Source organism: Leuresthes tenuis, unplaced genomic scaffold (genome assembly GCF_036924035.1).
Source record: "Leuresthes tenuis unplaced genomic scaffold, fLeuTen1.0.hap1 SCAF_15, whole genome shotgun sequence".
NCBI lineage: Eukaryota > Metazoa > Chordata > Actinopteri > Atheriniformes > Atherinopsidae > Leuresthes > Leuresthes tenuis.
The window spans coordinates 17,121,939-17,148,463 of NW_027325369.1; the positions used below are offsets into that span (position 1 = coordinate 17,121,939).

At 40.2% G+C, this 26,525-nt stretch overlaps 1 protein-coding gene across 2 annotated transcripts in view; it reads right to left on the minus strand.

Annotated features, from left to right (window-relative positions):
- The window catches only part of fndc3ba (fibronectin type III domain containing 3Ba), an 84,947-nt gene that overhangs the window by 10,863 nt on the left and 47,559 nt on the right, over positions 1 to 26,525 (minus strand). For both annotated transcript variants that reach the window (XM_072364743.1, XM_072364742.1), the window contains exons 8-24: positions 16,769 to 16,827; positions 14,115 to 14,266; positions 13,924 to 13,983; positions 13,609 to 13,747; positions 13,162 to 13,215; positions 12,840 to 12,964; positions 11,946 to 12,120; positions 11,376 to 11,462; positions 10,032 to 10,167; positions 9,051 to 9,122; positions 7,950 to 8,068; positions 7,430 to 7,535; positions 6,596 to 6,768; positions 5,875 to 5,988; positions 5,107 to 5,256; positions 3,320 to 3,600; positions 455 to 673 (exon numbers count right to left, since the gene is read on the minus strand). In XM_072364743.1, the coding sequence (XP_072220844.1) occupies positions 455 to 673; positions 3,320 to 3,600; positions 5,107 to 5,256; positions 5,875 to 5,988; positions 6,596 to 6,768; positions 7,430 to 7,535; positions 7,950 to 8,068; positions 9,051 to 9,122; positions 10,032 to 10,167; positions 11,376 to 11,462; positions 11,946 to 12,120; positions 12,840 to 12,964; positions 13,162 to 13,215; positions 13,609 to 13,747; positions 13,924 to 13,983; positions 14,115 to 14,266; positions 16,769 to 16,827 (2,221 nt within the window). The remainder of the gene's footprint in view (positions 1 to 454; positions 674 to 3,319; positions 3,601 to 5,106; positions 5,257 to 5,874; positions 5,989 to 6,595; positions 6,769 to 7,429; positions 7,536 to 7,949; positions 8,069 to 9,050; positions 9,123 to 10,031; positions 10,168 to 11,375; positions 11,463 to 11,945; positions 12,121 to 12,839; positions 12,965 to 13,161; positions 13,216 to 13,608; positions 13,748 to 13,923; positions 13,984 to 14,114; positions 14,267 to 16,768; positions 16,828 to 26,525) is intronic.

Here is a 26,525-nt window from a genome sequence, read left to right on the forward strand (position 1 = left end):
AGGTTTTTCTCCATAATTTGATAGCACTACACATAATTCTTTCACCCCTGACCAATTTCCAAGCCTTGCCGACGACAAACATCTCCACAGCATGATGCTGCCACCACCGTACTTCACTGTGGGGATGTTGTTCTCAGGGTTTTTTGTTTTTTTAAAGGTAATTGGCAACATGAGATCATAAATGTAGGGCTTCAAAACAAAAAGGGGTAAATACATATGCACAGACTACTGAGTCTTAGATGACTTAGTCTTTATTTCTAGTTTTTTTTTTCTCTTCACCTGTTTGGAGAATGTTTTTATTGTCCTTTATTAAACATGTGTTAGAGGGTGTAAATGATTTTGATGTTTCATCATTTTGATCAATAAGTCATTGATCTCAGCAAGCTTCTTACTTTACATCAAGTGAACAACTTAGACCCCAGTGGAAAGTCATGCGAGTGTGTGTGTACTCCACCTGTGGTTCTTGTCCTCCATTTGTAGTGTGTAGACCATTTCGTCAGCAAGCAGAGTGCGTGTGTGTCCGGCATTTTCGCCCCACTTGAGCTTCAGGCTCTGAGGGCCGGCTGCTGCACATTCGAGCGGCGGCGGGGCTGGAGGGAGGGGGCGTGTCCTCGCTTGCAGTGGTTGACTCAAGGGACTGGAGCCAATGGCATTCACTGCTTGGATCTGCACGCTAAAAGGGAAGCGGAGAGAAACATTACATCGGAATGTGCTTAAAAAAAAAAGCATGTTTTACATCTAGTGTTAATCTACTGCTTGACATTTTAGAGAAGAAAATGTTCAAGGAAAAATGAAAGATTTTGAATTGAAGGAGAACATACAGGATAGAGATCATCAACTCAAAGTATATAAACACGAAACTACACTGGAGGGCGTATGCACCGGCTAAGCTGGTATGCTTTTAGAGCATTCAGAGACCTTTTTGTCTAATGTTCAAGTAAATTTCAGCATAGAGATTTTGACCCATTACCACTCTCCCATTACAACTCAGTGAACTCTCCAGCACGAGAGTTTAATGGGACAGCCTTGCCAGGCCACTTTATTTTCCTAAAAGTACAGTGTTCTGGAAGAGATATGAACTTGCAGATGGATAATGCTTTAATGGGTCGCTGGAAAGAACCCTGTTATTGTAAATGCTATAATGGATGTCATGCGACGTACTTAAAAAAGGTGGAGCATGTTGAGGGAGTTTGCAAATCTAGCTTTATTATCAAAAAAAATATTAACATATGTGCATGGAGACACACAAAGACTCACAGATCCACTGCTAATTAAAAGAACTGACAGAAATGGATTTATTTCCCTCAACCGCCCCTGCTGGCTTACTTCTAGGAATTCTCCTCCCTTCGGCACCCTTCTTCTGTCAGTCTGCCTGATCGGCTGATTAGCATCCGTGCAAGGGAGCATCTACTGTTTGACATTTAACTCATTCTTAGTAACTGTAACCTTTTCATGTAGCTGAGCAAAGACAGTGGAGAAAGGGCAATACTCATTCATCCAAGGGGGAATTAGGCCTATGGATAAAAGATGATGAGGGGCTGAGAAAGAGGAGGAGAATGAAAGATCTAGAAGCTTAGGCTTTGATGAAGGGTAGTGTTTTGATAAGTAAGGTTTGCGTGTCAAAGTTTGGAATCCATTTTTACTTCCAAAAACTTTGCTTCATTGTGAAATGAAGGAAACTAACAATGAAGACAGTGGAACTACTGCTTGATCATTTAGAGTAATGTAAGCTTAATAAATGCATTCAAGTCGAATATATATTTTAGAGTACTCGTAAATTCATTTATGTTAGTGACAAAGTCAGCTGCAACTATGAAATGTGTCTGATGTAGCAGGTGTTAAAGACATCTTAATGACCATCTATCCAGAGGGAATATTTTTTGCTTTCTTTGTGTGTAAGAGGGTGCGTCTACATATGGGCAGAGGGGAGCCCAAACAGTCAAGGAGAAAACATTTACTGTGGTGCTTCACGAGGTCACACTAATAAAACATGAAGCACACCCCCTGCTGTAAGTAACAACCAAAATTACGTTCACTGGCACTCACAAAAACTCCCGCAGGTACACTTATGAACATGCACGGATGCGGATATGTCCAAACAAACATGTGCACGGTGTTCTGCCTCAGCGGCAGCCATTATGCAAGAGAGCAGAGTGACACTGGGACAAAAACAACCCCAGAGGGAAAACAATGGTGTCTGTGATCATACTGCCTCTTCACATGTCCCCCTACCTTGGACTTTATTTCTGTTTTTATATAAATCACAATTCAAAGAACTCATCACGCAATCAGAATAATGCATGCAAATACAAGTAATCACAGAGTGGTTCACAGAGCCATAAGAACAGTAGCTGGTGATACAGATGACTAAGCACTTGTTTACTTCTGGCTGGGTAGAATAGGTATTGCATCACAGATTGTGTAAGCATCAAACAGGCAACCCCTTGCTTATGTTTTTAACTGTGTTTATTTTACCTGCGTACGTACAGATGTGAAAAAAACAAAGTACTCCCTCTTTCAGTTCCAAGGTTTTACATGTCAGGACATGATAATCATAATAATAAAGCACCTGGTCCTTATGAGGTACTAAAATATATACTCAACCTGATATGAACAACAACACATGACATATTATACTGTGTTACTCATTAAACAAAAGTTCCGCCAAAATGTAGAAACAGCGTGTGGAACACTATATACATTCTTACTTCCTACGTAGGAATTTAAAGGGTATGTAGCAGTCAAGTGTTGCTCATAAAATGAATTAGATTAAAAGATCATCAGTAAGTATGAAAGCCTCTATCAAGGTAGAAATGTTGGCAATCTGCTGGTTTGGAGGACTCGGGTGTGTGTGAACACTATGTCAAGGAGGAACGACATCTGCAATGATCTGATTGAAGCAATTATTGCTGCCCTTCACTCTGGGATGGGTTACAAGACTATTTCCAGAGTCCACCTTGCTTAAGAAAGATTATTCAGATGTGGAAAACATTTAAGACAGTTGTCAATCTTCCAAGAAATGGATGTCCAAACCAAATCCTCCCCTAAGTCAAGTTAACTGCAAACCCCCCCTGTTACAAACTAATACTGCCGCTTACATTGATCAAAAACATCTGTTAGTGCAGGTATATTATCCCAAGTAATCAACTATCATTAGGATTGTTTTAACCTTAATGTTAATGAGCATCTGCCTGCCTATTCAAGTGAGTCACATTATTTTATAACCCCACAATGTGGTGATCTTCAATATGAATGGAATTAAGCCTTAAAGGAAACATTAGACAGCTCTGCTGTCTCATAATCTGCTTTAAATCAGTACCTGTATTCGCTGTCTGGCTGCAGGCCCGTGACCAGGTGACTTGTCACTGATTCCACACTGATGGTTTGGTCATCCAGGGATATGATATACGAGGTGATCTCCGCACCATTACTGTTAGGCTCCTCCCACTTAAGGAGGAGGCAAGTTGATGGGGAGTGACCCATCTCCGGGGAGGTTGGGAGGTCAAGGAGGGTGAGGGATGAGACCTGGTCGGGATTTGTTGCTGGTGTTCGGAAACTCACCTTGTCACTGTATGGACCAGCGCCCGCCTGATTCACCGCCTGCGTGTGACACAAAAGCACAGAGAGTGTGAGAAGGATGGAGGAGAAGGGCTGTGACTGAGGAAGGTGGGATGGAAGAATCTGAGGACAGAAAAGAGGGATGAAAAGAAAAAGATGAACAGATACGAAGACAGGGACAAATAGATGACGATTGATGGTTGGAGAGAAAGAAGACAAAAGTTAAATGACCCGATAAGAACAGGAGAAGCACTGATAAAGAGCAGGAGAAAGTAAAATAGAGGGAAATAAGAAATTAATCGTGGTAGAAAACCAACAGAAGAGGGATGAATTCAATTTAACTGTGAAAGCACATAAGTCTATTAACTGTGCTATCCAACAGAAATTTATATTCACCACCAGTTTCCTTTATTAAATGCCTTTAAATCCCTCATTGTAAGTCTACTTCACTGTCTGAGACTAATTTAATGAAAGGGCGGACAGCCCAAACATATAAATGCTTTAAGATTCTTCTGCCAGTTTTTAAAAGCTAGGAATAAAACAAAATATTTTTTTTTAAAAATTAGTTGCCTGCATTTCTGTTAATGTTTGATTTAAAAGAAAATGGGAAAAAAACGGAGAAGTATCAGATGTATTGCGATTGTCCCAGCTGTAGAGCGCATCCAAGAACACGAGGAGCACTGTGGACATTTACTTCAAAGAGTTCAAAGTGAAATTTGCAGTCTGCAATGAAAAGGGTTGATTTACTGTTCTATCTTGGCTGTAAACTCGTGACACACTTTGCGTTTCCAATAAGTCCAAAAAGATATTTCAGATGAATTTCTAATTTATCTTTAGGTGCTAAATCTCCTTTGCCAAGGCTCGAAGAACAAAGAAAATGCTTCATCCTTTCCTTGCGACTGAGTCCAGCCATTTAAAGCGTTACCATAAAATACATTTGCATGAAGTTGCCCCAGATCTGAAACTGTGCTACAGCTGATGAGCCAGTACAAGCTCACAAATGCAACTAGCACAAGGAGTACAACCAAATCAGTGCCTCTCATGTAATCCTTTCATGCGGTCTTTTTAAGACGGACATATCAACTCGTATGTACACACTACATATCACCATGCACAGAACAGCACAAAGACAAATCAAGTGCGCGCAGAAAAGCAGTGAGGAAGACATTAGGCTGACCTTGTGTAGTCCCTGTGTTATAAATGAGCCAATAAAGAAAGCAGCCATAAAGCATGCTTTTATTGGATTCATAGCTTCAGAGGGAACATCAGGAGAGATAGCAAGAGTGTGTTTGACAAGTACACTCACATACACACACATACAAACAGAGAGGATGCTTATTTATGCACCATATAAAGAATTGGACACAAATTCAATCAGCCATAATCACTGATCTCCTGGCTGTTTGTGTGTGTCTTTTGTTTTGATGCTCCTCCGGGCCATATGTTCATGTTGTTCAATGCTTGCAATTCAGTTCCGTTTTTGGTTTTGCATTTGTCTGCATAGCCATGTTTTTGTATAACGTCTTTGTGTTTCAGCGTGCGCGTTACCTGTAGCCTGCAGCAGTAATCTGTGGCAGGCGTCAAGTCCGACAGTTCACACTGCGTGGCAGACCCACAGTAGATGAGCTCCATGGATTCGTCTTCCCTCGCCCACTCCAATCTATACTCAGAGATGTCTGTACCCGAACCCTCAGGGCTCTAAAAAAAGTAGAAACACACAATCAGCTCGTGGAATCAATAGGAGCCTGACATTTGCCAATTCAGAGCTAATGCAACATGCTGTTAACTTGCAAGTCAAGAGTATCATTTAAGGCATACAAATAATAGTTTTTGGTTTAAATATTGACAAACATAATAGCTATGTCCATTATTTACGATATAAAAAAAAGTTGCCACCATATGGTTTTATTATGTCAAGTTCTTTCAAAGCTGAGAAATGAAAAGTTTCAGTGGGCAGTACTGGGTACATTTGAAATTCAGTAAGAACTTAAAAGCTTTCTCACAAAAATCAAAGCCTGTCAAAGAAAAGAGGGATCATGTTTTTAAGTACCAATACAACAACAGTTGCTTTTTTTTTTCCTCTCAGTGTAAAGACATCAAGAAGTAAAGGAACAATGCGGTCTCCTTCATTTACTTGTCCACAGCGAACATGGCAGAACAATTAAAAGCGGGGTTTTTAGATCTGCAGAAAAAGGGAGGTAGGGCCTCTTTAGACATCTACTCCTCTTTCTATTGGTGTTTTTAGGCCCATGGGAGTCATTTTTTTTACTTTGACAAAAAAAAAACCCAGTTGCCTTTGCTGTGTGTTAGTCTCACCTCCCAGTTGAGCGTTACACAGGTGTTACTTGTGAGAGTGATGAGTGGCGGCCCACATTGGCCGGGGGGTCCCGCTGCCGTCGTCACCTCTGTCGGCTCAGAGTACAGCCCAAACTACGAGACATCACAGCGTGAAGGTCACCCGTCATTCAAAAGATAATTCATCAACAAATGCTTTATCAATCTTTTTTTTATGTTGTTGTTGTTTTTGACTAGTCAACTAGAATGTGTTTTTATTTATCAGTCTGAGTTCTGGCTCACCTTTGACTGAGCAGCTAATCAAACTAACCAGATGTTATGTTCATACTGCGGGGCACTCTGGCATCCAAACACAAGCCTGATTAACTTTTCTGGGACTTTCTGACCTATTTACTTCTGACCCAGTGTTTTTGTGTGTGTACACCTACAATTTCAAGTTAAATCAAGTGAATTTCTTTTTTTTTTTTTTTAAACAGCAATTTTACTTTGAGCTGCCAGGGTTAGCCATAAAACACCCAATGTAATGTCGGTCAAGCATAAAAAAGAAATTACTTTTGTAATTTCTGACCTGTTGCAATGTCCGACTCTGTTTTAGAAAGGTTTTTTTGACCTCAGAAGTATTGTTTTTCTTTTAATTTCTTTTTTTAATTTCATGATCTAACTACAAGCTAGTGGAGCTCTTACTTGCATTATTATCATTTTTGACCATATTCCTGCTGTCATGAGCAAGTAAATTTCTCACCCCGGCCTCGTTGGCGGCTCTGAGAAGGAAGCGGTATGTTGCACCAGGTAGCAAACTAGCAACAGTGCACTGCAGCTCCGGGCCATGGTACACTTCTGCTGGCTTGGTGTCTCCCTCACTCATCTCCAGACTGTACACACACTCTTCACACACCCCCTCAGAGACAGGGGAGTCTATGGGGAGAAAATAAGAAATACAGTTTAAGAGAGCATTTACAGTCAGACCAATCAGATTTAACAGATTACAAAAGATCAAAATCCATCGTAGTTTGGTTATAAATAAAGTCTTTAAGACTCATTCAAGATTATGGTTAGTTCCATGGAATAGTTAGCTTTTAGAAAATCAGCATTTTTTTTTCCCCTCCACCATCTGCTTTACTCTGCCTGCAGCAAGATTAAAGCAGCAAATGATGAGGGCACTGGGGAAAACCCTTCAATACATTATGTCTGACCTTCAACTCCAGCCAGTAATTGCAGCAGCGCTGTCTGAATTTGAGCTGATTAGGGATGTGACCGGCTGTATCACACTGGTTAAAGAAAGAACTTCCTCAGCACTGCAGGCTGCGAGACTTTTGGCTGCCAAGAGATAACAGTACTAATCTGCAATAATGGGCTGACATTAGGAGAGTTAAGCCAGATATGAGGGTAGGTTAGGCATTTAATGGGCTGAATTAGGGCGCAATCAGGCTAAAACATGGTTGACTTAGTTTACATTAGAGCTGGCCAGTGAAACATATTAGGCAGCCAGAGGGTGATTTAGCAGCCTTGCATGAAAAATTCAAACATGTTTGGGTAAATAAAGCTTAACACAGTGTACGTGTGTGTCTGCACTCACCCCATTCTAACTGCACCTCCTTGTGTTTGGCTTTACCCACAATCCTTGGGGGCTGGCAGGGCCCTGGCGGGACACTTAATGTACGGACCGGGACACTAATAGTGCACTTCAGAAGCAGAGATAAGGGCAGGAAGTCACAACACAAGAAGGAATCCAATTATAGACAAGTCTGATGAATAACGATGTGAAATGCTATTTACACTTTGGTATTTGATTGTTTGTGTGAAGACTGAAGATCTTCCAATATTATTACCTCCAGCAAAAAGGTTATGCGATTGATTTTTCTTTCGTCTGGTTATTTGCAGGATTACAAATAAAACTAACGGATGGATTTGGATGAAAATTTAACAAGAGGCGAGTGTGCGCGGCGTAACTCAAAAGTGACTCTATTTTACTTGTTTCAGAATGATTTGGTGCCATCGTTACCCGTCTCCAAACTCAAAAAAATGACAATTAAAAATGAAAAAGTTTCGAAACGCAACACTTGAAAGTTGTGCATACGTGTGTTTTTGTGTCTTACCGGGCTGTGTCCACCGGTGGTGAAGCTACACACACGTAGGCGGTAGAAGGTCCCAGGTGTCAGTCGCTCACACACACATTCTGTTGCTGGACCACTGTACGCTACCTCCCACTGGCTCCCTGCACAAATATGCACACAAACAGAGAACACAATTACACGCCCAATCGCATTCACGAGGCAGAGTGCGTACACTTAATCTCCCGCTGTTTTATACATATTTTTGCAGTTGACCTTAATATTTTCCCATAAACAGAATCCAATTGACCAAATGAATCCCTACACAACACTTTGTGTCTGTGTTAAGTTGTTGATGGATAGTGTAGGCCGGTAAATTACAACACTCCACACGTATAGCTTCAATTATGCTATGGAAATATAGGTGGCTGTTTATATCACAGGGCAGAAAGGAATTATGCAGTCGATTGCCGTGTATTTTGGTTGTAATACGGGTGTACTCTACATGATACCGACTACAAACTGAAGTGAGGTTGTAGTATGACACGTCACATAAACAGCATTAAACGATAGTTGTGAGAAAGACTGTTTTGGATTTCCTTAGAATTAACAAAAGAATGCGACATTGAAACATCTGAAATCAACGTGTTCCTTACTGCCACAAAGACTCAAAGGCACAGAATGAAAGGAAGTTGGACACAATTAAGTAATCCAAAAAAAACCCTATAGAACAACACAATGCAACGTTCTGGTCTGCTGCAGTTTGATATTCAACACAAGTTTCTGGAAAACAACAAAACAAAAAGTGTTGTTCTCTTGGTGTGATTGAATGAATACAGATTAAAAAGACACCTCTTTTCACTCCCTCAGTGAAACAGGAGAGGATTCCTGCATTCCTGTCATGCAAATTTGAGAAAATTGAAACAACACTGGGCGGTAATTTTATACTGACAAAGAGTGGATTGTTGCTGCTATTTTCCTAAGGAGAGGAAGTGACTCAAATAAATACTCGGAGAGAAAGTGAGCAAGCAAAGGAGAACGGAGGAGGCAATTAGAACTTTGCGCTATACGACTTAGAACAAATAATGAAATTAGCTGGATCGAGCTGCTTGGATGGATGGGGATGCAAACAGATGACACCCGTACCTTCAGAGCATCCCTCTGAGATCTCTAGCAGGTACGTAAGAGCCTCCGAGCCCCCGTTGTCCTGGGGAGGATCTGTTGGAGGAATCAATTAATAGAATTTAGTTTGGAAAACAGTCACAAATAAGATTGCATCAGAAATTGATTACAGGGGAAATGAGGGAAAATTTGCTTTGTTTAGGGCAAAATTTATACATATATATATATATATATATTGTTTTTCATCTGTGAGTATTCTATAGAAATATATAAGAAATTTGGATGGCAACTGTAAAATAATGCATCGCTGGGAATAATTTACATGAACAGATTTATCTAGAATATAAAGGAAAAGGACTTCAGCAAACTCCTTGGCTGTGAATCAGCTCATACTTGATGTGTCAGTGCTGTTGCCACAATTACAACTGCGGTGACATTGCTGGGCAGCGCCGATTTAATAAATTGGTATCAAAATCAAAGGCAAAGGGGAAAAAAAAAAAGTCTCAAAAGATCGGCATAAAGAAATCACATAACTAAATCAATAAATAAAGCTGTTTAGCAGTCCAAAACTGTTGTAGCTATCAAATGAACCAAATAAGTACAACAGCGTCAGAATTATGACAACATTTAACTGTATGAAAATAAAACAGTGATTCTTTATATTACTATATACGACTTTACTTTCTTCCTTTTTAAAGCTCAAGGACAATGTTTTTTGTGCAACAAAACTTCACATATAAACCTGTCATGTGCAATATCTTTAATCCCGCCCACTTACATGTATATATAAGTGTTCTTCTATGTTCATCTTATTTATTGTTCTACCATTGTTCTTTTTTTTCCTCATTTTGATATTCAAGAATCACTGTGACTTGGAACAATGTAAAATAATTCTAATGCACCTGTACCTGTACAAAAGGCAAATGAACTCTATTCTACTGTTTGTCCAATTTTGATTTTTTTTATGTGTCCAACGGTATGTGCGAGTGTTTTTTGAGTGTTTACCCCATGTGACGGTAAAGCCATAAGGTGTCACTCCGGTGACGCAGGGCGTAGATGGAGGACCTGGTTTGTCTGGATTCGTGGTGCACACCAACACTTCACTGGGACTGCTCTTTCCCTCTGTGTTCGACGCTATGAGCTGCAGGGGAAGGGAACCGACAGAGTGGAGAGTTTAAGACAGGGAACACATGACAAAGGTAAAGATGGAATGTGGATTCAGAGATGGGGAAGCAGAAGATGAAAAAAGAATTTATAGGATGGATGGTAAGAAGGAGGTGTATGAAACAAGGAGACAAAAAGAATAAAGATGGAATGCAAGTCGAAAGACTGAAGCACATAAAGCAAAGAGGTAAACACAGAGGAATCTATCAAAAGGCAAACTAACTGTCCTGAGAAGCCATTACTCTCTGCTCCTTGACTCGTGCCTCTCTGGGCTTCTCTGCCCTCATTTCTCTTCACTTTGTCCCTTCTATTACCCCATCCAATTGGCAATCAGTTTTTTTTTTTGTTCTCACATGTTCAGACAGAGTGGAAAACACACAAGGAACATCTGAAGCTTTGTCCTGCACCAATGCATGAACGCAAATATGAAGTGTTATTGGAGATGATTGCACCATAAATGCCGTGCAAACACACTCACAGAAATGTATCGTTGGTACATCATGTTTCGCAATGTTCTCACATTATGAACAGTTTTCATCAAGGCTTTTAGTGGAACCAGACAGTGTTCTCTAATTGATGAATGGCTACTGAATGCCTTCTTTCCTCCATTAAATTGCATCCAGTTCTCAAGTGGCCACATGCCATATTCACTCTTTGATTGATAGATGTTGTATTACCGCCGAAAGGAAACTGGATGGGTGAGTGTGTTTGGAAAAAATGTTTTCAATTAACAGAAAGAGATCCTTAGTGTCTTCAATTAGATTGAGTAAGAAATCTGAAGAGGCAAAAGTGTTATCATACGAGCTCAACGCAGCGTGTAAATTCAAAGAATACGCTGCAGAAAATTCTGACTCTAAATGCCATATCAAAGTGTTAAAGCTTAAATTGGCATATTTGACCGTAATCATATCCTATGTATTAAATCTCACTATTAAATGCCAAATCAGGAGCAAATTTCTGCCTGTATCGTCAGACATGTAAACAGTGTGCAAAGCACACTAAAGAAACACTCAATTTCTTGAAAGTTACATCACAAAATGCATACAACACTGGAAAAATATTAAGTAAAATGTGAAATAAGTTTCAGTAATAGGTTTAAAGAATGTAACATAGTATCATTGTACATTTTCCAAACAACCTTCAAACTGTCCGCAACTTTTTTATGGAAAAATTTACGGAACTTACCCTGAATTTATACTGCGTACTTCTCTTCAGGCCTTGTACAGTACAGGTCAAGTTTTCTCCAGTGTACTTTGGATGAAAGTCTGTTCCCTGTGGAAGATACACTGTAAGTACTCCACGTGCGTCATTGTTTCTTTCCTTCAGTGTGTATTAACAGCAGTGCGCACACTGGGCATACTTATTACACGTTCAACCACATGTATTCAAGCTTGTGTACATATTTTTTGGCTATGCATCTGTATTATGAGATGTACAGCTCTGGGCTTGTGGTGAATTCAGCTAAACTCTTTCAGCGAATTATTCGATATGTATCTTTCAACATTTCTGAGTAAATTTTTTTCCATTTCCTTTTCTGCCTCTTGAGAGTTTTGAGTGACTGACAGCCAGAAAATGTAATAAAATTCAACCTTGATATATATACACATAAACTGGGCACAATTTAATTCTTAAAGCTCAAAACCAAATCAAGGTTTCTCGTTTACTCAAATATTGAATTTTCCTAAATCATATTTTCTGTATTTGATACGCAGCGAGATGAAATAAACATCTGTATGTGTGTTTTGTGGTACTCACGCTGTTGTCCTCCTGGATCTCGAGTGTGTATTTGAGCTGCTCCTCGCTGGGGCTGCCCTCGGGACGGCCCCACTCCAGGGTCACCCAGGACACCCCCGCTCTGACCAGCCGTGGCGCCAGAGGCAGAGCGGGCAGGGTGCCCATGGTGTAAAACACCACCTCTGTACTGAAGCCGCTGCGCAAAAACACATCTTCAATAAGTTCACATTTTCGTGTTTTCATTTAAACAGCCGAAGCAAGCGAGCTGTGCGAGATTAAAGAGGAGCCATGCGTCATGAATTTCAAGTTCAGCAGAGACGGAGAGAGAAGATTTTTTTTTAAGTGAGAGTTGAGAAGAAATAAGGGGGGGGGGAAAGTGGCTTTAATAAAAATTTTCAGGGAGTGAAGAGAAGAGAAAGCAGCTGCAGGTGAGAATGTTTGGAGCGTCTCGACGGAGAGGACAGACGGAGGAGGGTCCTTTTTAGTTGCAGGAGGAGCTGCTGCAATTTTAGATTTTTTTTATTCTAAGAGAATAATAGTTCTTAAAAGTCGATCTTTCCTAGTTTGCTTGTCTGTGGCTTTGAAATAGGCTTCGTTATTCAAACAGGCTGCATTAAGACCTGTTTGAGTCATGCAGGGGAGCTTATATGTCCTCCTTCGCCTCCGTCAGTGGCACAGAGAAGTCGACAGGAGAGGGAAAATGGGGAAAAAATGGAAAAGAGGAAAACGACTCTTCACAAGCAGAATAATAGCTTTAAATGGGCTGCGTGCTTCTGTCTTTCAGTCTACTATTCTGGTGTATGGTGAAGCGCAAAAAGACCTTTCATGCGTACATGCATACCTGTTTCACTTAACTGTGTGAGTGTACACATTATAACACATGTGATTTTATATTCTATGAAAGGGTGACGTTACCTTGTGCCAATGTCGTTATGCGCAGCCACTCTGAACGTGTAGCCACAGGCGGGGAACAGCCGTGTCAGCTTACAGTGCCTCTGGCTCCCAAAGTAACATTCTCTGAAAACACTGTTCTTCTTTCCCTGCAGAGGAGAAAAGACAGATGTCATAGGATTAATTGCAATGTTAAAGATGGAGGAAATAAACATTGCAGGACAATACCAGAAAACCATATTCAGTCTTTTATACGAGGTGCAGCATGTTAATACGTATTGTGAGATATATGTGGTGTTTTTTGGGTTTTTTTCCCTTTTCAAAGTAAGGATCAACAAAGACTTACCTCATCCCACTCGAGCAGGTAGTTTGTAATTTTGGATCCGTTGTCTCCAGGGGGCTGCAGATGACAGAGAGACGGACCAGGCGAGGCCGACAAGAGGCAAGAGAGATTGAGAGATTAGCCAAGGATGAAAGACTCTGACAAGGAGACCCGCTGTGCTTTCGGGATTGACCTCATATCCTGTCTAGGTAATTGATGTTACTCTCTATCAGCGGCAGTGTGAGTGGATAAAAATGACTTGTGCAGGAGAGGTCAGAGAGGATACAGGGATGCACCCTGACAGCATTTCGCAAGAAAGCAAGAATGTCTATTAGGTGCTGCTGGGCTGATAAAGTCAAGCCAGAAGATAAAGCAGGAGAAGCAAAACAGGCTGTTTACTTTCCTCCGAAAATTAGGTTTCGGACAGCTGCATCACTCTAAGGACAGCATTTAACAAACATGTGGCTGTACCTTCCACTGTAGACTGAGGGTGCTCTTGGTGCGGTGGGAGAGTTTTGGGGTTAACGGGACGTCAGGGACGCTGCAGTGTGTTGTAAACGAGCCAGCCTCTGAACACGAACCTCGAACAGAGTTGTACATCGCAGACACCCTGACACAACACATAACAAAGATTCAAACAATGGTCTTTACACAACATTTGCAAGATTCCTGGCTCGGCTTGAGAATGGAACTTAAATTGAAACAAAAAAAACCCCAAAAAGAATAATCGTAGACATTTGCAGGCCAAGAAATTGTGCTCAATTACAAAAAAGTTTGAGTTCTTACCGTACGTGGTAGTCTGTCGCTGGTCGTAGGTCTTTCAGGTGGTATTCTAATTCTTCACCACTAAAACACACACACACACACAAAGACAAACAAAGCAAAATGTCAAACAAGTATGCTTCGAATGAACTTTTTGTATGTGAAGCATATCTGTCGCTAATTCTGTATTTCCTTAGGTTGGAGTGGGTTTTTACCTGTATATAAGGCGATACTTTCCGTCCTTTCCCTTATCTGAGAGAGAGACTTCATAGGAGCAAGACACCGGCATTCCGTTACTATGCCTGTTTACCAGCCCAGCTGGCGGGGCCCAGGACAGCCGAGCAGCCCGCGCCTGAACATTGGACACCTGTAGCACACATAAACAGATATGCTAATTATTTCCACAAGAAAAATATCATCACACTTTTGTTATTTTTTTGTATATGCCAAGTAAATTTGCATCACAGCTGGATGAGAAAATTGCTTTACAGTCAAACTTATTTTTGGGTGACTAGTCCTTTAAACATCCAACTCAGAGAGGTGCTTTTTTTTTTTCCCCACTAAGTTTGACCATGTGCACGTCCTGTAGCCTGCACGTGCACATGATGATGTGGATGTAACTCACGTTTGGCTGCTATTTTAAGTCCAGGTACATAAATGCCAGGAGCCCGCAATGAAAATGGAAAATTAATGAGCACAAAAAGCAGCCGGCATGTACAATACATGTGTCTGCCTGTGAGGGCATGTTTGACTTTAGCTTTACTTGCAAAAAAATTGTGGGTGAGATCACATCTGTTTCTTCGATGGAGTTAACGCAGAACTGACTTCTTCACTCTTTCTATGAACGTCTTCGCTTGAATGTACAGCATGCTGTGGGTGCGATGATACAGTGCCGTAGCTTACGGCTAATAATTGAAGTAATGATTTATGCCACAACAGATTGATGTGCAAATATGCACAGAGAGTCAAATACATATAATCGGACCATATGTCATCAAGAAGTCAAGAAAAGGGCACCATTAAAAAAGAAATTAAAAGAAAAACTGGATAGGAAATAGATGGATAATGAAGAGAATCCTTTTGTGGCTCTCTTGTAACCATTTTTCTTGTAAAAGACAAATGCCTAATCTGACAAACTGCTGCACAAAAGGTCACAAGTGAAGTGGAGAGAAAAGAACTGTATAGTAAACATCCATCTTACTGTGTAAGTTATTGATCTGATGATTGCATTTATGCCCAATCCGGAGCTAGTCCAATAACAATGAACACTTTGACACTTTTGTAAAGTATTAAACTTTTAATTCTTGTATAAAACCTTTAAAAGTGTATTCTATGCCATGTTAGAGTCTTGACAAGGAGATCAAGGGTCGAGCTGAAAAGTAGCTCAGTACTATTTACTTTGTCTGTGTTTCAGCACCAGTTAGTGGGAGATGAAAGTGGTCAAAGAGATGGCAACAATACAGGCAAACCTATGCATTTCTGTTTTTCTTTAGTTTACAAAAGTAAGTGTATACAGAAAAAGCTACCAAAACAAAATGTGTGAATCTTGATGGAGAGTTGGAGCACGAACAAATCAAATTCCCCAAAAAGTTTTGGTCAATTTTGTTATAGCACTGGACGAGGCAGCTTTGGCCTTGGTGGAGGATGCAGTCTCTTAAATCTACCTCCATGACAGTTAAACCTCCACGTATATATCTATTTTATGGTAAATTTGGATTCCTTGAGAATATAAGTCCCCAGATAAAAATAGTACATTATACATATCAGGCTTACTCAAAAGCTGAGCCAGCCAGACTGTCTACGGATGCTTCCCTCTCATGATGCGAGAGACAGGTGAGTGTGTCCACAGTTAATTTGTTCTTTGATACGCACCATGAAGGGAGATTTATGCAAAATTATCCTTTCTGGTCAAACTAATCAGTCAAACTCATTCTACAGTATAAAAAAATAGGAATATTACTTTAAAAAAAAGATGTGGGCTTATTAATACCCAACTGTGAATGGTACACAGATTAATGCATCCAGAGGCACATTTGCTTTGTTCCTGTGTCCCTTCACCCTGTAGATTGCCATGTACACACTTGTACAAAATAATAATGATAATAAAAATCCTGACATCTACAGTTTATGACACAAAACAGCAATCAAAAAAGCAAGGAAATCTCACTTGATCACACTTTCTTTCTCTCTATTTTCTATTCATTCTCAGTCTCACATCTAATAGGCTGCATCACTTCAGAGGTCAGCTGAGGCTATGCAGGCTGACATATTGTTACTGTAAATTCATTTCCGGTCTTTCCCTCCATCTCCTATTACACCACAATTTCTCCATCTGTCATCACGGCATTCTCCTTGCTAATTTCAACCTTCCGTTACAAACTCACTGTGTTAAATGGTCCAATTGCACAGCATGCTGCCCAAACTCCTTAAACTGGGACGGAGTTATTTCTCTCTACCAAACCATGTATGTCTGCACGGCATGGGCTCATTCATTCAAATCCTGCGTCGGGCGGGTTGGAAAAAAATTTTTTATGAAAAGGGCTGGTAACAGCCTTTATAGGGTTTTTCAGCTGATGGAAGTTAAGTGAGAACTGAATGGCAGGGATGAGGCGATGCTGCCCTCATGTGGCCACAATGAGTGCAGCTTATATTGTCAGTTAGGTCTCTTAACGGTTACCAACTGGATGTAAAATCACACTGCATATAAGCAGGTCACCACTGGTAATATTGCCAGTGTTTCTAAATCATTTAATGATACATGTGGTAAAGATATGAATAGCCATGCCAGCGGTGACCCCTTCAGACAAGGTGATTCATTAAAGTGGTTTAAACTGCGACAGTGTATGTGTGGAAGGGCATGCATACCAACCTGCGGTTTGTCGATTGTAGACAGCATGTCTTGAACACGTTTCCCCTCTGAATCATGATCTGGGGAGACAGAGCGAAAAAATAAAACAGGAGTAATTAAAAAAATTTGCTACAAGAAATATTTTAACTGGCAGATTAAGCAAAGAGGAGAGACTGTGTATAATGTGAGAAGAAGTACCAAACGCTGGGTCATTATAGCATCAGTTTCTGATCTTTGGATAGGAGTCTGACTGGTGACTTCTTAATTGAAATTGAAAAGAAAGAGAAAATTCCCCATTCCAAGTTTTCAAAACAGATCTACATCAGCAGTTTTAGCAGTGCTGTTGAAAACAGGGCGAAGAGAGCAAGAACAGACTTTCTTCAGAAAAAAAGTCTATTGACTAATGGTGTGTGTGATGCAACACTTGTTTTCCTCAACATGCACCCATTTAATCTCATCAAATTGTGATTAACGGAGGAAAAAAAAAAAATAACAACATTCAACTGTAAAGCATTAGTCACCAGTTCCTCACAGAGAGCAAATGAAATGGGGATCACCAAAAAAAAAAAAATTAAAATAATACATGACTCATATTCCACAGCGTCTATTCTGCTCTGAACATTGAAATTGTGAATTATCCTCATTCCTGGAAATCATTATCCAAATCATTATTATGCATCATTCTGAATCAGCTGGCCCCACACCTGTGAATAATTATCCACAAAAACATCTGACGTCAGCAGGGTTGTTGTTGTAGCTCTTCCATAGAGCCTATTACGTGTGGCATTATACTAAATATAATGCCACGCACATGCTTGTGTTACTATATGTTTTTCAGAATCATGGAATAATAACTATACAAACCCAGTCACAGAGTGGAAAAAGGGCATTAATATCTGAGAAAATGTTGCAGCTTGGCATGTCATTTATTACACACACACACCAAAACCCCAACATATATTGTCTCTATTTATTAGATCTGAGGTTTTACTATTTCTCTCCATTTTATTTCATTTTGCAAAGAATAGATGAGGATTTTTGGACTGCTGAACTGGGGAACACAAGAAATACGAGGGGATCATTTCAGGCTCCAGGAGATACAGATGCACTATTTCCTTATGGTTTTTTAGAGATAATACTAACTGTTTCCTGAAAATGTAAGAAACAATAGCTGCATCCCAAAATATCCTAAAGGTGACTTATTAGATATCAAAGTATATCACATATTGTGAGCGGGGCTTTTTACAAACTGATCATGTCATGGGGTGCCCCTAATGACTCAGAATGAGACTGTGGCATAAACACATGCACACACACATCCACGCATGGGTCTGCTCTACTGACACGTCTAAAGGTGATTTACTGGATGCTTGAGGTCGTTATGAGGGCCGTACAAGCCTAAGTGTGCGCACATGTGTGGGTAATGGAAGTCTTTCCCCCGTGTGATCCCCCAAGCTGAGGTTTTTCCGATCAGAGGAGGCCTGCTTTCTTCATCTGACTGTTCTAAATCACACAGGATGTGCATGTGTGTGTGTGTGTATAAGCAATACAAGTATGAAACTAAGTCTTCTTGACAGGCATGTTTACAGGACTGAGAAGGCTGTCAAACCCACGAGTGGGCTTCACTTCACATGACTCCAAGAAAATCATTTGAATAAAAGATTAGCTGATCTCCAAAAGGTATACTATCAAACATTACATATTGTATTCAATATCTTTAGCAAGGGTTTTAAATTGTTTTTGTTTTTTGCAGAGCATAAGGCTACTGAACATTACTTAACTTGTTGAGGCCATTTTTTGAGGTTGTTTGTTTCCTTAGATTTTGATGTAGAAGAAATGGAAGCTATGAGGAGGAACCATGAGTGTTAGGATTAGGTCTGCAAGACCAAGAAAGGTTTCCCTAAGAACTGCTAGTGATAGCTGGAAAAACTGATGAAATCCCTTTATTAACCCCCTCTTCAGTGGTACAGAGAACAATTCACTGGTGGAGTGGTGACTGGGCTCAAACGAATAAGAAATTGTATGAGCAAACATTGCTTCCTCTGCATAAAAGACATTAAGATGACAGGACATAAAGAATCAGGATATGGGTTGAAACGTGTTAAAATCCACCTCTGAAGTAGCACAATCCAATGGCCTAAACATTGTTGATAATCTGAGGAAAGGTTACCATGGACCAGTGCATGCAAGACAGCCCATGGATGAACGAAAATAACTAGTAGCTCGTAACACAAAACACTTACAAGCTGTGATATTTACTAAAGGAGGTGCTGATAAGCAAACAGTCAAAAAACACTGAGATCAGTGCCACTGAGTGTATGAGCATAAACAAAGACATACAGTGCTAGTTAAAAGCTTGCATTCAAAACTACAGGTAGGTGTGTCCAAACTCTTGCTTTTTGACTGTATATGACTGTATGTGTACTCATGTGTTGAGTGTATTTTTAAACAAAGTAGTTTGGGATTTCTGTATACTTAGTACAGGTGATGAATGAGAGATTGTGTGCGTGCATGTATCTGAGTCTGACAAGTTCAGTGGGAAAGAGGGCCTTACTGTGCCTGGGGGTTCACTTATGAGTCATGGCAACAGTGATGTCATGGAATCACAACCTCAACTTGACCTCCCTGTGAATGTGTGTGTGTATGTGTGTGTGTTAGAATAAAAAGAAAGAGCAAAAGAGAGACTGTATCAGGTTACAGGAGATTGGTGATGGGTAACAGGAGGAGGGGAGTTAAGCTACTGTGTGTGCATGTGTGTGTTGGGTCTGGTATTGCGCTGGGAGGGTTCAACAGGTGAAGTACACACTCTGCATCACTGCTCAACACGTTGGCTCATTAGCTCTCTTTCTTTATACACCCTCTTGTCCTCTTTCATCCATTTGAACTGAAACAAGCTTTTTGTCCATATTGGAATGAAAAGCACACTCGCACTCCCGACTCCAGACATGATCTAGCTTCTTCCACACATTTGAGTGACAAAGGAGATTAAAAGTCTGGTCTGTGTTGTGGCACTTTTCACCTACATGCAAGAGGTCCAAGGCAGGAAAAGCTAGGGCCCCTTTACAACATCAGTCAGGCTATCAAGTTCAGTTAGAAATCAAAATCAATGTCCATGGAGGAATCCACATATTTGCAGATCTGTAAATATGTTGATCAACCACAATGTTTTATTCAAAAACATTCACTCTGAAACATCCACTCTTAGACACATCTAATAGCAGTGATTAATATAATAAGTTAATTGTTATATCAATTTCTTTGTCATTGACTCAGCTCAACATCCAGTTTTGTTGTACTGCGAAATGAATTCCTACTACGAGATAAATGCAGTTCTTGGAGTAGTCTTGAACGTATGCAAAAAATATGAGTTTTTAATTTGTTTTATTTGTGAACACCAACAACTGTAGACAAAACACTAATATTCTAGAAAAGTGAAAAAAGTTGGCCAACCCACAGGCTCAGCTTGTGACAGAGGAAATTTCAGGAGACCGGTAATAAAGTTGGAAACTACTGCTTCACCTCCCAGCTGGCTGTTCTGACTCGCTGGGGTTGTTGAATCCAGCTGCTTAAGTGTTTAATATAGAGATCAACCACAAAGAGCCTATGCTGACGGCTGTGTTACTCTGCTGACTCCTATGTCCTCAGAGTCCCTTATGTCCTCTCTCTTCTGTTTTTGTGTTGCCCACGCACCCTCACTTCCTCTCCTCGTCTGACCTCACATCCTGTCTGCGTCTGACCGCCTGTGTTTGATTATTTAGGACAGCCAGACGGAGCAGGGGAGTGCAACGGACGGCAGGAAAAGAGACGGAATGAGGGAGGATTTTGGGGGGCGGTAGCCCAAGCCAAAACCAGGCAAGATGGGAATTTAGAGGAAGAAAGAGAGACACTGAAGGACTGAGTGTAAAAAGAGAGGACGGGCAGCAGGAGTCTGGGTAAGAGATTAGGTACAAAAACACAAGGAAATTGAGAGACAAAAAGCAAGCCAGGGATCAACAAAGAGGGAAGGAAAAAAGGGGAAGGATGAAAGAAGAAAGTGGGGAGATGGTTTAGGGGGATGAGAGGCAAGGATTACACAAACTTTCGTGACATCATCAGAAGATGCAAAGCAGATGCGCACCACTGATCTCAGTGTAGTAGTTCTTATAGTATGAGTCACTGTCCATAAATACAGTCTGGCTTAACTAAAGGTCACAAAAACATGGAGGAGACATTTATTGTGGCAAATTCCCCTTTCAAAGTTTGCTTTGGTGGTGTATTGATTGTTCCCCAGCATAAAAAGACAATCTGTCACAGATTAGACAGCACTTACTCCCACAACTGTTTAGAGCCTTCAGTTTGCAAGTCAGACAGAAGAGAGACAGTAAGGATAGCAGTTTCCCCTGCCTCTAGTCTTTTTGCCAAGAGCCTAAGTGGAGGGCAGCTGGACTTCTCTTTTGGTTTAATTCAAAGATGACATACAGCCGCTGACATACAGACCATGATTGATCCAATTTACACTGACATATTCCATTTTTTATGCTAAACTGCTGTAAAGTATCTATGATGGCTGTAGCCTGAGGAACATTGCTAACAGTGCTATCAGAGGAACTGCTGTTTGCACTGTGGGTGTTTTTCAAAATGTTTGACTATTCCTTAAGCTAATAAACTTTCCACGAGCCAAAAATTGAGATATCTAACACATACACTTTTATGATGAGCGCCGATAGCTTGGTTAAAAATCTATTGCTTCGTGCCATCTAGGCAACATTAGCAATGCTAGCATCTGTGGGTTTATCTCCCGATCAGGTTAGTCCAAATCTGGTTATTTCCACCACACTGAACCTGAGCTCTCAAAGTGGCAAATGACAAACCAATGAATGGCATCACAGTGTCTACACCCATTCTTACAGGATAAGGTTCTTATTTAAAAAATTTATTTTTTTTTCTTAGTAAAAAATTGCTAAAAGAAATTGTGTGTCAGGCAAAAACAGTCGGGTATGTGGGCTCCCCTTACTCTAATATGAATAATATCATTACTTTGACCGATTAATACTCACACAATGGCTGTGTCCGTACTTGAATTTTTTTTCTAAATTCTAAATACTAAATACTAAACGTCTTCAGTTGTTTGTGTTGTGTTCTTCAGCTCTGTTTGCATTCATCATATTAGATTTAACAAATTATTTTCACGCCACAACTTCTGTATTAGTCTAGTGTAGCGCCTGTAGTTAAAAGGAAAAACAAACTGACAACTCTGTTATTTTACATGAGAGACATAAAACTCACTATATAATATCAATATCAATTTTCTACAAGAAATTTAGTCCTTCTTTCAGCACAATGAATTATACTATGTACTTGCTTGCTTAATGGCCATGTTATACCCTAATTATACAGTAATAATTACATAATTATTCTTCATGGTGCATTATGCATAACTATAAAGGGTTTATCAAATCTCACCAGACATTCATTATGAATGCATTGTGAAATTATGAAAAGGCAGGTTCCATAAATAGTGATTGTTTAGTGATTTAAGGCACAACCATTATCTTGTTCATTACCTGGTTCCACCTAGCCTTGGTATTGACATTTAACCGTTTATTCAACTAATCACACTTCACCAACACATATTTAAAGATCTCGATATCAACCAGGAGAGCTTTGTGTTTATCCTAGCTTTATTTTTTCAGAAATACACATTCATTTGCGTAGAAAATAAGAACTTTTCTCTCCAAAAAAACCCAGAGGCACTCATTTAAATAAACACACAGCATAAGAGTAGTTTAGTTTTTGTCAATTTCATCCCTGTCATTGCAGCCCAGCTTTAACCTGCTTGCTCCCTCATTCTTCCTGAAATTCCTGGGCTTGATTCCAACATTCTCTATTTGAATGATGCACACACAGAAACTTTAAAATTAGCTCCAAGGATTCCAAATAGAGCTTCAGTAGAACCGAGCTACTTTGACACCGGGGAGGTTGCATTCCTCCAGCATGACGGTCTGGGCTTCTTAGACACAGTCTGTCTGCCATGGGACAGAAAAAGACCTTTAAGGCTTGAAGAAAAAAAAAATGTGAAAAATGTGGCAACGGCTGCTCAGTCAGGCCCCACTCCACACGAGTACTGGGCCACAGGGTGCGTGTGGTGTGTCGCAAACAACTTGATCCTTAGAGGCATCTAATCAGGGGGAACAAAGCACAGAGCTAGAGAAGCATCTGGAGAAAGAGATGGAAAGACTGGAAGAAGGACTGAAAGGAAGAAGTAGGGACAGAGCTGAAAAACAGGGAAGAGAGGTAACAGGAAAGTGGAGGTGGAGATGGGTACAGACCTTGGATTCCACACCATTATCATCTGCTGCATAGCGAGCATTCCATCTGTTCAACAGCTGGGCTGCACACACTCACACACACACACACATACACACATAAATACACAGAGGAGGAGTTGTTGGGACATGCCTGAAATTGTGGTTGTCATGGTGAAGGTTTGGTTCTCATGGCCAGGCCCCTGATCGTTTATAAAGACGGGATTAGAAAGGCAGAGGGGAGCAGAGAGACTGGCACAAAGAAACTGAGTGGCAGAGTCCGAAAGACAGTCAGAAATAAAATCAAAAGTCAGACATGCAAATGAGAAACTGGATTTTTATCTTTCTTCTTTGGTAACTGGATAATATTCACAGAAGGAGCCCGAGTACTTTGCCACCTATAACCAAGCTTCAAATGGTTTTTGTGTTCAAGACTACAGGATTTATTTTTAAGCCAGCATCTCAGACCAGAGCAATAAAAAAAAACAAAAAAAAAAAGATGTGTCCAAAATACACACAATGAATCCAAGGTCCAACTTACATAGAAACTAAAATAAATAAGTAGCTGCATATATACATATTCTCCAGTTCCCTGTCTTAAGTTGATTTCCCTCAATAATTAGGTTTCATGTGTGCATATAAACATAGAGACACAGAGACCTCGTCCATTGCAGGCCTTTCACTCAGCAAAGAAAAAAGCGTTCCAGCTGCCAAGAGAGGCAAAAAGACAGTGTATGAATTTCTGCAACCGTATGCGTGTGTATTTGTGCTGGTCTGTGCGTGCAGCCAGCGGCATAGCCTGGCCGAGAGGGATTATGGGGATGCGTTTTTCAGAACCCTGACCCCATTCAACCCTGCTCAGCCAAAAAAAAAAATAAAAAAGAAAGAAATTCTCGAGAGTGGCTGTGGACTGGCAGACACAGTGGAGGACAAATCCACAGACAGCAAAGGCATTTGGAAGGAGTCACAGAGGTGGTGAACGGAGACGTAAGAGACTGAAGAGTAGACGGAGATACAGACTGACAATGGCAATGGCCACACTACAACAAAGCTAATCAATAACACTTTTAGGCCATCACTCCTGCCTACAAAGACTAATCTTTCTTTATTTACTGAAAGGCGAACACACAAAAGCACCTATAGCATTTAACAAATAAATCTTCGATGTTGTCTGTTTGTTCTGGTGGTTTGCTAAACACCAACAATTTTTTGGTGTTTTCTGGGGCTCATCCCACAAAGACCTTAGTGTATGTGTAAATCACAGAGTAGTTTCATACTATCACTTCGTAAACAGATAAACAATGCTGCAAATCACATAGTTTACGTTGCAGATTTTTCAAATGAAGCCAATGGTTGTTAGCTACAATAAACAATATGTGCAGACATTTAATTCATCATTGCAGAGCAACAAAAATGTAAATTGTGCTTTTCAAAAATAAAAATAGAAAAAATTTAAAGATAAGCTGCAGCTGCAGAAGACAATATTTGACCTAAACTACATGGACCTTAACATATCTATGCAGACAATCTCACACTGCATTTGAAAATATCCCTTTAAAAATCCCAATTATTCTGTTTTTCATCATAATGGATTGCTGCCTTGCTTGTACTTTCTCATTTTGGTCTTGACAAACATCTTGGAAGGTTTTTTTCATGGCTCTCAAACTGCTCTCCTCCAAGACCTACACAGACTTTGTTTAGTTTTGTTAGACGTGTAAGAAAAAATGGCCCATACTCTGTTCCTGTTTTGCTGTGAAAGAAAATAAACCCCAGCCGGTATATCGTGGGGGAAAAAAGTAAAGCACAACTGCACTGAGTCTTCCGAGACGAAGTACCTTAAAATGCATTCAAAGTGCTCGCAAATCACTTGAGTTGTACCTATATAATTAACTTGCGTGAGTCAACCAAAATGTTATTTTTCTGAAGAGTTTAAACAACCAAAGATGACAGTTAACCCACTTGTGCTTGATATTGATAGGTAGGCTGCTGCAGTTTAATAGTGTTGTGAGTTTATCAGAAAATGTCTGTTGAAATCATTTAGATTTTTTACAAGAACAGCCTCCCCTTTTAATAATTTTCTAGTCCAGTTACACAATATCATCAGGAAAGGTACTCCAGTGCTGATAAATCCCTCCCTTGTTCCTCCATTTATTTCCTCAACATGTCCCTTTCTAACTCTCATTTCAAAATGTCTTTCTTTTCTTTTCTGTCCATTTTCTGTTTCGTCTCCTGCCCTTCTGTTCTATGCTTACCCCCCTTCCAGTCTCTCATTCACCTCCCTGCCTTCCATATTGCCATCCTGCCCTACAAACACAGCCGTATTTGGGTTGGTGGGAAGAGGATGGAGTTTGTGTGTGGGAAGGTACGGGACGGGTGCGGGGATGGGGGGGTGTTTGGGGCTGAGAATATCACCATGGTAATTCCCTAAAACAGACCAGTAAGGAAAGAGTAGGACACAGTGAGACATACATTTCCAGGCCTGTTACCACAGTTGTAGCGGGAGGAGCTGAAAGAGGAAATTTAAAACTGCGCTGTAACTGCTGAGTCATGACTCCACTCAGTCAAATATGATCATTCAGAGAGATTTTTCCAAACCTGGCAACAAACGTCTTGCACAGAAATGGCTTATAACTGATTTTAAAGCTATTTTTAAATGATTCCCCAATAATAAAACCCACTGGTTCTGACTCAGCATTGAATAAAAACTGCCTCATTTCATAGTGGTTTACTTTTCTGTGTATTCTGAGTTCCTTAAAACAAGTATAACAAGCAGCATCAAATGAAACTGAGCCAGAATGGACTAAAACACATTCTTCTTATCCCCCAAAAAAGATGTTTTGGCTGATAATAAATAAAACCTACTTGTGCTCTTTATAAACTCTGGATATCTGTTGCCACAGTCTAATTTGGTCTGGTATGAGCCCTAGCTTATGGTAGTTAATGTTAGCAGAAGGCAAACTTAGATTTTGATGTGTATCTGGTGTTACTGACCCAGTTCACTGACTCGATGTCCTCCCCTTTACTTATGCCACTGTTGCACCATGTGTTTAAGCATTTACAGTTACCCTGTAATTGCAGCTTGGCCACAGTTTAGCTAAAGTTAGCCATGCCTCGAGTGGAGTGAGGCAGAAGAAATCTTAAGGTAAAGATAATTTATTTATAGTTAGATATTTATAGTTAGATGGTTATTATTGTTATAACCTTTACTTAACTGGGGACATTTTTCATTGAGATCAAAGACCATTTAACCAATTCAATCAATTCAAAATATGGAGGTAAAAGTGGAATGGGAAAGAGAAACATGTTTCTGAAAATGGGTCTGGGGCAAAGAATGTGCCACCAAGTAGACATTTAATTCCAGTCACCTTTTCCTTATTTCAAAACATCTGTCTTGGAAAGCTGTCAAAATGACTTGCAATTACAGAAAAAAATCTTTAGTTCTTTCCTTGCTTTGGGTTTATTGTGTCAACAGTGAGGGTGCATGAAATGTTTTC